The sequence below is a fragment of the Haliaeetus leucocephalus genome, unplaced genomic scaffold (assembly GCF_000737465.1).
Source record: "Haliaeetus leucocephalus isolate CR32 unplaced genomic scaffold, Haliaeetus_leucocephalus-4.0 Scaffold636, whole genome shotgun sequence".
NCBI lineage: Eukaryota > Metazoa > Chordata > Aves > Accipitriformes > Accipitridae > Haliaeetus > Haliaeetus leucocephalus.
In genome coordinates this window covers 4863309-4876627 of record NW_010973072.1, presented here as the reverse complement: position 1 = coordinate 4876627, position 13319 = coordinate 4863309, and the positions used below count along the sequence as shown (strand labels likewise).

The 13319-nt window shown below is 37.9% G+C and overlaps 1 protein-coding gene across 1 annotated transcript in view; it reads left to right on the top strand.

The window, feature by feature from the left end:
• Positions 1 to 13319, top strand: part of LOC104838661 — a 44467-nt gene that overhangs the window by 3817 nt on the left and 27331 nt on the right. Inside the window, exons 5-13 of the mRNA XM_010578525.1 lie at positions 526 to 882; positions 1463 to 1819; positions 2892 to 3242; positions 5156 to 5287; positions 6842 to 6958; positions 8744 to 8917; positions 9621 to 9828; positions 11087 to 11253; positions 12621 to 12733. Of these exons, the coding sequence (XP_010576827.1) occupies positions 526 to 882; positions 1463 to 1819; positions 2892 to 3242; positions 5156 to 5287; positions 6842 to 6958; positions 8744 to 8917; positions 9621 to 9828; positions 11087 to 11253; positions 12621 to 12733 (1976 nt within the window). The remainder of the gene's footprint in view (positions 1 to 525; positions 883 to 1462; positions 1820 to 2891; positions 3243 to 5155; positions 5288 to 6841; positions 6959 to 8743; positions 8918 to 9620; positions 9829 to 11086; positions 11254 to 12620; positions 12734 to 13319) is intronic.

The following is a 13319-nucleotide window of genomic DNA, read 5'->3' as shown; positions in this document are numbered from 1 at the left end:
GGCTGGCGGCGGGGTTGTCTTGGAACCAGCTGACATTGGCTCTCTTGGACATGGGGAAAGCTTCTAGCAGCTTCTTACAGAAGCCACCCCTGTCGCCCCTCTGCTACCAAAACCTTGCCACACAAACCCAATACACATGAGTACAATATGTATAACACTTGTCGCTCCTGCTGAGGTGTGAGGGGAATTGAACACATTGTCATAGTGCTAGAGCTCTATCTACTTATAGTAAAACCAGAAGTGATGATAGTAAAAGCAATAGCAGTTGATTTTTCTGATACTAGTAATTGTTTGAACAGAATTGTGGAGTTGGGGTTTTTCTTCTGTTATTTTTATTATGGAACTCTAAAATAAAGATTTTAGGCCATGTCTCCGTGTGTTTAGGAGCTTATAAATATGTTGGACGATTACAAAATGGTGTCAGGGTAGTAGGGAAATAGTTCTCTTTTAATAACATGAGCATTTAAAAACAGTATATGGCCTGACAGGAAAACAAACTTAACAGTTTTTCCTGTAATTTTTCAGACTCCAGCAAGAGTTTCAGTGAATGGGTCAATGTTTACCAGCAACTTTACTGTCGTCTTCTTTGGACACGTTTCTTTTCATGACGTGTTTGCCTGCCTGCAACTCCATGCCACCACTAACATCCAGCCTCATGTAGAAATTGCCTTCCAGCATTCTTTGCCTTCGCTTCAGTCTCTGGGAATTGCCAGAGAGAACCAAGTGAAGGTGTCAGCCATGAGAAATGAGAAGTATAAGGCCATGCTTGGTATTGTCCTTGGGCCTTGCAGTTTAAAAGCTGATGGAGAAGTGAGCCTGGCAAGCAATGAAACAGATACAGAATGGGTACTTACTTTTAGAAACAAGTGCGTCAGTCTAGAGGTAAGCCTGGATTGTTTTCTGTATGGCATTATAGTCTGTGTATTTCAGATCATTACGAGTCATAGAGAACTATCTCCTGACACTATGGAAAGGACAGTTTTGGTCATTAAAGTTGTTCTGGCAGAGCAATGAGTCAGAGCACTTGCAGAGGGAGTGTATTTGAAGATGAGAGTTTGGAGTAATGCAATGGTAGATGTTACTGCTGTTGCCATAAAATAGTTGCTTAATTATAGCTTTTTAATTAGAATAAACTTTCATCCTAGAATCTAATGAAAAGCATGTCTTTTCTGTTTGAAATTTTGAGGTTTTCTTTGGGGTTACAAACTTTTTCTTCTACAGTACTTATGAAAAGGTTGTTGTAGGGCTTTTTTTCCCCCCATGCAATTTATTTATAATTTCTTTTTCTCTTGTTTCACTGAGAAATTTCTGATTTCTTTGTGAAATAAGCTCTCTTGTATGGTCCTTTCCAAAAGCATATTGGTTCAGAAAGAAGAAATGCTTTCTCATTAATTAGAAAGAAATTAGGAAGACAGTTACTTTACCCTGTGGGCTTTAAATAGTATAATCTTTTCTGTTGCAGAGGATGGGATTGCCTCATGCTGTAGCCTTCGAGGGCTCATTTCAACAGAACATCTGCAACGTTGGCTTGTTAATGAACCTCCAGTGTGATGGCAGAACAGTTGATGTGCAGATAGACACTTCCTGCGAACACGAATATACAGCCCAAGGGATGCTCAGGCATTCAGTTCACTGGCTGAGTCAGCTTGGGCTGCCTTTTGAAAACTCTCTCCTGTTGTCTGCAGCCGCAGACTCCACCACTGAGGGCATTTTGTTGCTGCAGGCTGGGAAGTGCAAATTTAAGGCTAGAGGAGACCTCTTTATTCAGAATAAAGCTGAATGGACACTGGAAACAGAAACAGAATGTCAGCTTCTGCAGGTAGCTCTCAGAGGCTTTTGAAGAGAGATTTGGTATCTAATGCAGGCCATATAGGCTTTTAGCTAAAATAACAATGTTTGAGTGTTGGAAAGCTGCTCTAAAGACACAACGGTCTTACAGCATTAGGCAAAGAATGTGTCTAATGTATCCCGTTAATAGGTGTTCTCTGTAGATAGAGATTATTAGTTCAGTCTTTGCTGCTTGTTGCCTTTGCAGATCAAGACTGCCCTCTAAGGCTGAACAGCAGTTTTAGTTTGAACTATTTGTCAAAAAATACATTCTCTGGTCTGTCTTTTTTATCAAAGTAGAAGCTGTGAAATTTCCTTGGTTTTTCCATCTAGCCTCACTGACTACATTAGAAAGAATGACTATTGTGAATTTAGGGTTTTTTTCCAGATATTCATAGGCATTTATGTTTTGCTTTTAACTCCTCAGTTTTAATTCCCTCAACTACTAAGTAGCAATATATAAACAAAAATTACAGAAAACTGTGCGTCACCCATAGTGAAGAGGGAATGCAAGCCACTTAAAATATTTAAGAGTAGAATTTTCAGTGTTTTTACAAATACTTTGAAAGAATGAGAGGGAACATTTCATTTGGGATGTCGCACAAGACAAGCTTGAAGTTTTAGTATTAAAAAAAAAAGAAACCTTATGACACCAGATACAAGAATGTCTGTTAGGCCTATTATTTTTTGTGGGTTAGTTTGTTTGAAAATTGAGATTGGTCTGGTCTGAATGAAGCAGAGGATGTTCAGTAAACTTTGCCACTCTGAAGAAATGGCATTTTGTATTTTTGTAAATGTAAAACTTCATATAGATACAGAAGTCATAAATTCTGCAGAGCAGTCCTAAAATCTTCCCTCAGACCTTATTAAGGCAAAATTGCCGTCTTACTGTTGGGAGGGAGAAAAATGGCAGTGCAGAGATTGTAGGTTTTGTCTCTGATATTGTAACATAAAATCTCCTTTCTCGTATGCTGAAGGGAGACGAAAAAAGACTCAATACTGACTTGTCTTAAAGTGTATGTGTAATCCAAAGGACTTTTTTTTTTTTTTTTAAATCTTGATAGGATCTCAGTATTCCAAATCAGTCACGGCTCACAGGATCTATTCAGAAAGACAAGTGCCAAGCAGAACTTCTCTGTGTCCTTGAAGCAGAAGGCAAGACTGCCCATCTTGAAGTGAGAACAGAGTGCGAGCCAAAGATTACACTGGAAGTTCAATTCAGGCATGATCTCCCTCAACTGAAGGAAATCCCAAGGGAAAATAAACTGTCCATCACTGCACAAAACCAGTTAAAATATCATATCGGAACAGGAATGAAATTGGGTGATTGTGAGCTTCAAATGAATGGGGACTTCGACCCTGAAAAGAAGCTTCAGTGGAAAATGTTTCTAGAAAACAAATGCCAAACAATTCAGGTATTGGAAAGAATTTTTTTGCTTTACTCTTGAATTTATACATCTAAACTGGGATCTTTGCACCTACTAAAGTCAAAAGAAAATAGTCTAATGTTTTCAATGGCAGCAGAGAAACAAGAAACATATTCTCTTTTAACGTTACATCTTGCTTTTGGTGCTAGCCAAATTTTCTATGAATCAGTACCTGTAGTTAATAAACTTGATTGTTCTAGCTCTGATGCATTTTTTTAAAAGCAAGGTTGAGAAATCTACAGGGTTTTAATCTTCAGAAATAATGAGTATTCAAAATTCTGTTTGACTTTATCAGCAATTACAGTTTCTCAGCAGTTTGACAGCCAAACTCTGAAATAGTTTAAAAATATATCAAGTAAATAGGTAATATTCAGGTCAGAAAATTTTCACTCAGCTTTACACAAAATTGAAATTTCTGACAAACTGATATGTAATATATGAAGACCATTGTGGAGAACACACAGAGTGAAAAAGCCAGCATTAAACAGCAATTACGATTTCCTGTAAGACCTCAGCTGAGAAATATTTCAGGGATTTAGTTGAAAAACAAACAGTGACATTTTGAACAAGCTGGTTTGGACTGCCCTAGTGAGCCATTTCTTTGTGGTAATTCTTGCAAATGCTGGCCATATAATTGTCCCTGAGCTGAACCTTACCATTTACAGTGCCTGACCAAGCACCACCAAATCACTCCTCCTGTTTCATTAATGAGATTTAACTTCTGGGTTTGGTGGGAATCTCGCTATAGACTCTATAGTCTGAACAGCAACTAGTAAGGTAGGAAAAAAAGTAGTTTCTTTGTTGACAAGATTTAGCCAGTAGAAAAATACAGTGAAAACTGAAGTTCTGTGGAGGAAGATCACTCCATACCACACAAATGTGCCATCATTTGCAGTAGAGTCTCATTTCTATACAAAGCAAAGGAAGTGAAGCCCTGTCTCTGGGACAATCAACCTGGCTGGCATCAGGCATCCTGGGAGTCCCCATTTCTGAAGGAGTCCACAGTGTCATTGCCTGGGAGAAGCTGTGTGAGCTGGGGAGCAAAGTGACTTTCAGAGCTTCCCACGTAAAGACAGGCAGCGTGCTGTGACCCCTCTCAGCTAGTTAGCATGACACACTAAGGTCCTTTAGCCTTTTCACAGAGGAGTGAAAAATGGCACTTTTTTCCCTCAATTCTTACCCGGTAGTTTGTTTTCCCAGGCCAGACTATTGTAGGTAGGTGGAGGTGGAGAAATTCTGCAGCAGGATTTCCTGAAGTAGCAGTTCTAAATTTAGCTGGATTGTGCACTGACTTTTCTTACTGAAAATTTGTATTGCTATTGGAAATCCTGATGTCATGGTGCTCGGCCTCTTACAGATCCCACCAGTCAGTGCTATGTAGGCAGGAATGGAAAGGACAGGAGAAATGTACTGAAAGTTTGAGAGAGATGTTATCACAGAATGATCTGTGGATTCAATATGCAAGTCAGGGTAAATCTGAATATACAAAGATGAGATTCTTCCAGAAACAGAACTGCCATAATAGACCTATATATGCTGCCTGGTTTCACTGGATTTATGGATGCTTTGGGCCACTGAAGCAATGCCAAGCACAGAAAATTAATTGACTTTTCCCGTAGGCAGGAAGAGCTGCCATTTTATCCTGTGTTCTATTTATGCTGGCTTATTTATCAAAAATATGTCAGACATTCAAAATAAAAAAGACAAAATGTATAAAATGTGATAAAAAGCTGTCAAGATTTCTGAAACATCCTATGGATATGCTGCCTGATATACTAGATTTACAGCTAGGTGCTATTAGAGCTACTTATTAGGAGTAAAATTTTCAGGTGTATAGTGTATCTGTGGATAAGTGTAAAAGTGGTGAATTTTTTAATTTTTTTTTTTTTTTCCTTGTACAGGATCTTGGAGCACCATTAAAAATTGATGGTTCAGGCTATGTTTTGATGGATAAAATGAACCTAGAGTCACAGACATTGATCAGTGTTGATGAAAGTAAATTACAAGGACTCATTATACTAAAAGTCACTGATGTAAGTACCCTACAGACTGTTAGAATGCATGTACAAAGTACTGAGTGACATACTCTATTTTATTGGGAACAAATAGTCAAGCTTTAGTAATAAATGCCAGAATAAATATAAATCTTTGAAAATCTGTCACCTGTAATGTGCAGTAAAACAGATGTATAGGATAATAGGATACAGGCTTGTGGCACTTCCTGAATCATTTCATTGCTATGCTCTTTGTGTGTGTGTATATATTTTTTTTTTCTTTTTATATTGTACTATTTGATGTTCCTTATATTATGTGGCAAATATGGTAAGACATGCAAACCCACAAATGCTGATCTCACTTCAGATATATGACAGGTACTCCAATATAACACTCTTCATTCATCATGAAAGTATACAGGAGTGCATAAGAAGAAAAAAGATTGTGATTTATAGAGTGATCACCATGATTTACATTGCAAAATAATAGGCAGCAATTAATTGAGACACTGCTGTTTGTTTCTTCAGTGAGACAACAGCACAAGAAAGGCTGTGAACCTCTTGCTTTCCTGTTGACAATTACAAGTTTGACTTCTCTTGTCATCAGTGCAGGAGAATAGAGTACACATGGAAAGAAGTATCTTCTTCCTAGTGATCATTCACTTACATGCCGTAACTGGTAATTTCTGCGTATTTCTGTGCTGTAGAGAAACAGATAGCTAGTGGGAGTTCTTTGCCACCAGAGAGAAACATTTGCACCTTTTTCCCTCTTAGCTGAAATATGTATTTTTTTTATCCTATCTGTTAGGGTTTATTATTTTTTCTTTTTGCCAGTGTAACTTCCCTAAGTTCAGTACAATTGGTTTTAATTAGTATTAAATGTAAGATAGGCAGATTTGCTAAAATTCTGTTTTGAGCTGTGTATTGCAGCAAGCTTTGGGTTCTACACATGCTTTGCTATATATGCTGTGCAATATTAACAGGAAAGACAAGAGTTAGATGCAGTGCTAACCCATAACATTCAAGGAGCTGCTGACATTGGCATTCCTATGAGAATGTTAGTTGATGTGATATCAGAAAAAACCAGCGACTTCTATAAAAGGCTTATTAACTTCTGCGTGAACAGCAAGCAAGTAAGTGTCTCCTCCATATTAATAAGATGTGAAACAGAGGTTAAAGTGAGCTAATTGACTTGGTAAATATTGTTTCTCCATTTGAAATAGCTGTGCATGAGGCCCTTACAGGAATACTCTGCAGGAGCTGGTTTGGTTTTTAAAGGCTTTAATTAAATGAAGGCAATATCTTTCAGCCACTCCTGTGCAATCACTTCTAGCAACAAATTTGACATCAGCCATGATCCATGACTCCTGTTTGCAAACTGTATCAAACCTTTCTTATCAAGTATCTTCTCTATTACAGTACAAAGTTGTGAGACATAAAAAAATTAGACAATTCTTCACTATAAATTTTTCATAGTTTTCATAATTTTACTCTAATACATATTTAGTACAATAATTAAAATTAATCAGAGTGGTCTCAGTATCAGAGATGTGCCTCAGTTAACTTTTGTCATATTTTATTTGGACTGAACAGGTTACAGAAGAACTGAGCTTTATCCAGAAATTGGATGTTTTGTCTCTTAACTACCAATTTACTCATAATATAGAGGCACTTAAGACTTTGCAAATAAAAGACAGGATTGAGTTGCAGGTAAGTTATCGGACAATGACAGGAGAGACATGAATCCAGCCTGAAATCATGCCATGATGGAAGCAGTAGCTGTAGAAGTCAGATGGCAAAGAACAGAGGGTATACATGTGACTTTCAGGACATGGTTTAGTGGGCATGGTGGTGTTGGGTTGACAGTTGGACTCGATGATCTTAAAGGTCTTTTCCAACCTAAATGATTCTATGATTCTATGACTTTATGCATTTGCTATTTAGGTGAAATTTTTGTCTCTCTGCCAAGGAGGGTAGAATTGTACTCATTCAGTTGTTAACTTTGGCATCTTTATAATCTTTTCTATTCTGTTATGCCATCTTGCATAAGATCATAGCACACATTTCAAAGTTGCTTCATGATACTACTTCACTTAAAATTCAAGATTTGTACAGGAGAAAAAGCTTATTGCTACAAAATATAGCCCAAGTGGAGCAAACCACACCATAAATTATCTACCTAATGTTGCAGACACAAGTGGGAAAGATCGTTCTTAACATTTTGAAATACAATCAACCTTCAATAAAGTATCCTTCTGAATGAAGGAGTCTGCATTGTCACACTACCTCTGCTTTCATTCTCATTTATTTATTTCTAGACCCAGTGCTCTACTTATATTCTACTTAAGTGGGTCTTCCTTGCCTTTAATTTAGTTTCCAGAGAGAGCAGCAGTGTCCTCCATCCTTCAATATGTAATTTGAAGTATGGTGGAGTATTCATCATGAAAGTGCATTGCAGGATGTGCAAACTGGTTTTTTTTTGTCCAAAATGAATGGTCTGATACATCTGAAGTCTGTGCATACAAGGACTATCTTGGAAAGAGCTGGGATAAGATGAGGCAGAGAAGTGTGGTGGTGGTAAAATGAAATGTCACCCTGTAATGGACAGCTAACAAATCAGTTACTTTTCTCACCAAGCAGATTGTACTCCTGAGTTCTGTAACCCATCAGAAGTGAAAGGAAGTTGGGGAAGGTGTTATCTGTCTAGGTGGAGAGTGGAGGTGGAAAAGCATATTGCTGCTTATGCTTCTCATAGAATAAGATTTTCCTGAATTTGGGTGTTGTCCCAATATACATGGGTCATACTGCCTGCTTGTGTTTTAAAAACATTTATATTCTTTCTCTCACTCCTCCCTCTCCTTCCTGCTCTCTCTCTCTCTGTCTTTGGGTTTTTTTTCCCCTAAAGTTCGGGGTGGAGGGGAGTCCAGAAGCTCAGTTTGTTCTTGAGGGGTTGGGAGAAGAGCTTGCTGGACCAGAAAGTTTCATAGGAATAAGAGGTTGGAGGTTGGCTCCCAATGCGTGAACAAAGAAAGCCACAGCTGAGCTTGCAGCACAAGGAGGGCAATGCATTTTAGCTGACATGCCTAGTCTGTCTGATAGATCTGCAGTGTAGCTTGTATAGACCAGACAGAAGTGAGTACTGATATGACTTCCCAGTTTACATTCCAAATGGTATTTTCCTCCCAGACTCTGACTACCTGGCATATTTTTTTTCTCTGAGGTACACAAGCCTACAGCACAACAGTTACTCTTTACTAATCATGTAACTGCTTGAATAGCGTTAAGGCATTGCTATACTGGAGAATACTTGTTAATATGTTGAATATCTGTATCTGTCAACATCTGTAACTATGTTGTGTTATAAAATTATACAAGATTAATTTTTTTGACACATCTGTGAGATGATACTGCCTGAACCAAAGAAAGAACCCTGACTAACAGGAGCTTTACCTTTTATATAGCTGCCTTTTCACAACTTACCTTTGTTGCACACAGGCTATCTTGAACCTGAAAGTGATCAAGAGCTTTAGTATGAAAGTGTATTATGGTGCTCACCTAACAGTTCTCAAAGGACAAATCCAGGAGTTTGAAACAAATACCAACATAACTGGGAATTTCCATCATAATTGGCCATGGCTGCTACAAGCCAGAGTCCCATCATCTTTACAGGTGGGGTTTTTGGGTTTTTTGCACTAAAATTATTGTCCTTGATTATAATGTAATAGCCTGTGGGTTGAATGAAAACTACCGTTTTGCAAAGTACAGGATGGAAGCTGAGATTTTCTGGTATTTAAAATCTATGGATGGCTAAAACCTGAACTACTGAAATAGAAAATTTCTTTATGACTGCTTTCTGGACCAGTTTATTCCATTCTGATCAGTGTTAGTACAGTGTGTATTGTTGATATTGTAACTCTACAGGAGAATAGTTTCAGCACGTTGCATCAGGATTTGGAATATTGCTCCTATGTTCTTTAACAGGAATTTTTTACTTAAAGAAGTACTTCTTTAAGTGCTATTTTCGGGGAAGTACTGGAGTACCTACTATCTGGTAAATATTGGTAGAAAGCATGGATCAAGGATCCTTTATATAAAGGGAGTCATGTTTTTGTGGGATAAAAGAGAACCTAATGAAAATTTGACATAAATCAATGAGGCTGGCGTGGTTTGAAATTCATACAGTTGAATGGACTTCATACTGGAAAGTCATAGATGATTAATGAAAGGCTAAGATTTTTTTGTTAATGGATAGATTTTTTACATAAGTATAGACTAGAGAGAACTTTCTTTCACTTCCATTTGTCTTCTGTTTTAAAATTAAATAGTATTTAAAAGTTGTTTCAAGAACTTATATCTACATGTCATTTTTTAGATAGATGTGGTTTTTCAAGGGAGAAACACTACTCGGGAAAGATACGTGCACATTGCAGCTGGAGAAACATCAATCACATACATAATAAACTCCTATTATGTGGGTCACCAAGTGGATATCTTTTGCCAAAGCATACACAGTAGCGAGGCACTACAGGCATCTGGCTACCCTAAGGCAATCAACTTGATTCTCAGTTTACGGAAATCAGGTAGGTACCTGCCATTCCTTGCAAGTTTCTTGTTATATAATAGCTCTTTGAGGATGTTTCAACTATTCCTTCAACAGCTACAAACTGACTAAGATTTGCTCATAGTACCTAAAAAGGGGATTTTTTTTTTGTATCTCAGTAAAATTGTCATTCTTAAACTGCATCTGTTATTAGTTACATTACATCTGTTTTAATTCCAGGAAAGATCTCATGTGGTACACCACCTGGTAAAACAGGTAGTCCGCAAGATACTTATCTGCCTAAAATAAGATTCCAATATCACACAAAAAACCTCGTTACAGAGCACAAAAAATGTGAATTCCAGTGTAGTTTACAGTGGGCTTTGAAAATAATTCTAAATGGCTTTTGCTGTTTGAACTGTGGAGGGGAGACAGACCCATCCTGAATAAGCCAGTCTATGCTCAAAACTTGCCCTGACATAAATCCTATTTGCATATCCCTCAACTACTGATTTATATTGTGGGCAAGTACCTTCAATGCCCACATGGGAGTATATTCATGTTGGAAAAAAAAACCAACAACTGTGAGAGCACCAAAGAGTAGGAATTATTGAGGTTAGCAGGCACTGAATCAATACTAATGTTAGTGGCACTATCTCCTTTCACCCATTCTGGAGAAAGCAACAGGACAACAGGCGGCTTTCAGGATAGCCACCAGAGTGGTCGCTGTATGGTTGCATACATGTCTGTGATTTTGTCTTCTCTGTAAAGAGTTTTGGGGTTTCACATCTGTCATCTCATTTTTATCTCTTAGCAGTCTGTACTTTCTTTTTCAAATATGAAAAGCCGGTAGGGAAGCGGGGGAAAAATCTTCAAGTCATGTTGTTTGAGCAGTGTTTGTCTGCTGTAGCTGGAACTGAAGGAGTTACTGAAGGTCAAAACAGCTCAGAGCTCTTCTCTAGAAGTGGCTACTATCTGCCAAGTGCTACAGTTGGCTATATAAGCTAGTCAGCTCTAGCTGCAAAAACACATTACTGTTGGGAATTGACTTGTTACTTAACACTTGTACATGGGTACACAAGCTCTGTTGACTCAAGACATTGTATGTTCAAGGACATCCAAAAAACTCTGCAGTCCTCCAACCACAGGCCAAAGCTCTTGTCATCCTGAATGGATGGCTTTGTCATGATGAAAGTCTTAACCCAAACCCAAAAGCTGGCTGGACTGATTTTATTCATGCAGCACTGAAATACCTTGAAAATGAGCCCCTCAAAATGGCACTGTTTTGTTCTTGCTAGAAACCAAAGCCAAGACTATCTGTGAAATCCAATATGATGACAAAGATATAACTGTGACTATGGATGTTGACACAGACTTTCAACTCTGTGGTATATTTGAATTCATGGCAGAGGTGAAGCATTCAATATCATTTCTCCATCATCTGGGACTTCCCTTCTTTCTTAAGGTAACAAAGCGTAGCTCTTTTGCTGTGCTTTGATTAGAGGTGTCATCTGAGTTTTACAGTAGCATGAATCCAGAGCAATTCCAGTGGCCTCAGGAAAATTACTCCAGGTTTATACAAGTGCAGATGAGAGGTACTTGGCCCAGTTTATCTGAATCCTTGTTTAACTTAAGTACACAGCTAATGGTCTGTTTCTGAGGAAGCTCAGCAGGTACCTGAAATCCCCGACTTCAGGATTAATCATTTCAGGAAGGCACTCATTTACTGTCACTTCCTAGCTGATACGGCTTACTAAAGTAGAAAGGACTTTTAGTAGAAAACAGCTGTCCTTCATACCTAGAGAATTCCTTGGCTTGGTTAAACCATTTGTAGCATAGATACCTAAAATGTTTCAGTGTTGAATAAACAGAAATAGATTTGTATTCCAAACTACTTGATAGGATCAGCAAAGGCTGTACCTGCTCATCCCTTGGGAGAAAGAAGCATTAGTTGAAATGTCTCCTTCCCTTTTGGAGGGTAGTACGCAGAACAGCACATCCAAGTCATCCATCACCTTCTCTTCAAGTAAGAGGATATGTAGCTAGGATACAAGATTAAAGGTAGACTTCTCTGAAAATAGATGTTAGATCAATATTAAACCTGCATAGTAAGTATCAGTGTTTCAAGGGAATATTTAATGCTAATATTTTATTAAAAGGTATTAGATATATCCTCTTCTTCCCCCTTAATCTTTAGTGAAATGTGTTTTATCCTATAAATGTTTGAGTGAAAAAAAGAAAAACAGAAATGGTAATTCTTTAGGTGTATTATTCATGTATAAGGTATGAGTGTAATCATGGACCTCTGTTCCCACAGACTTTGGCAAACACAACATGTGTTGTTATTTAAGTGTGGGAGATGGTGTTCATCTTCCCCAGAGGGATTCTTTAGCAGTTTCAGGATAAAGCTGTAGATGAGCTAGCAGCTGTGGGAGGAAGAAAATACCCTGGAGTAAAAAGATTTGTGGAGCTCCATCTGTTTCATCAACAAAAGAAGGAAAGGCTGTTTCTTTACAGTATACGAAAAAGAAGAGTGGAGAAGACATAAGTAAGAACCAGTGTCTCTAAACATAAACCAGATGAGGGTACATTGAAAGTAAGGCTAATATCTGTCAATAATGCAAATGAGTAGCTATGGAAACACATCAAAAAAGGAAGACATGTCTTGATGCTTTTGGTTTAGGTCTAGAAAGCATCTAGAAGGCCTGTCTGGAAGATAAACTTCAGTCCAGATAATGGTTTTAAGTCAGTCAAGAGATTGTGCTCAGTTTAGGTGAGATGCTGAGTAGAAGCTATGGTATGTGATTTGTTTACTTCCACACCCCTCCACAGGTGACAATTCAAGAAGTCCTGACCGAAAATGAAATTGAAGGAGCTCTGAGGTTGACCTATGAACAAAACACAAACTTCTCCTTTACCATCAGTAGGAAAAAGGACCAGCAAGGGTAAAAGGGTCATTCTGAACACTGTAAAAATGTCATTAGGCCACTATGATTCCATGGAAGAAGTTATTGTTTTAGTCACCAAAGCACTGGTGAAATAAATAAAAAACATTTGATAAAGTGACACCAAACAGTCTGTATACCTCAGGAAGTTAATGAAGGTCTGCAGAAAGATTCCCCTCCTCACAGCTTGAGGCATGCTTGTCTTTTTGCCTGCCCCCACAGCACTGAAGTAGCAGACAGTGAAATAATCCAGAAAACTCTTGGTCTGAGCCAGACAAGTACTTAAAAATATACCTTAACTTGACATAACTGTTAAAATTTTATTAAATTGTTTTGGCATAGTTGAACCTTGTAAAATTATGGACACTCACTCAGTTTTCTAAGTTGGTATCAGTACGGCTGTATCTGCTGTGCTAATTTCTCTATTTTTTTTCTGTCTTCTAAAAATTTTCAAAGTTCTTTAAAGAAATTAAGAATGAATAGAATAATTGTTTACTTCAGAAGTAAAGACTGATAATCAGTGTCTGTTGTGGTTTAAGCCCAGCCAGCAACTAAGCACCACACAGATGTTCACTCACTCCCCCCC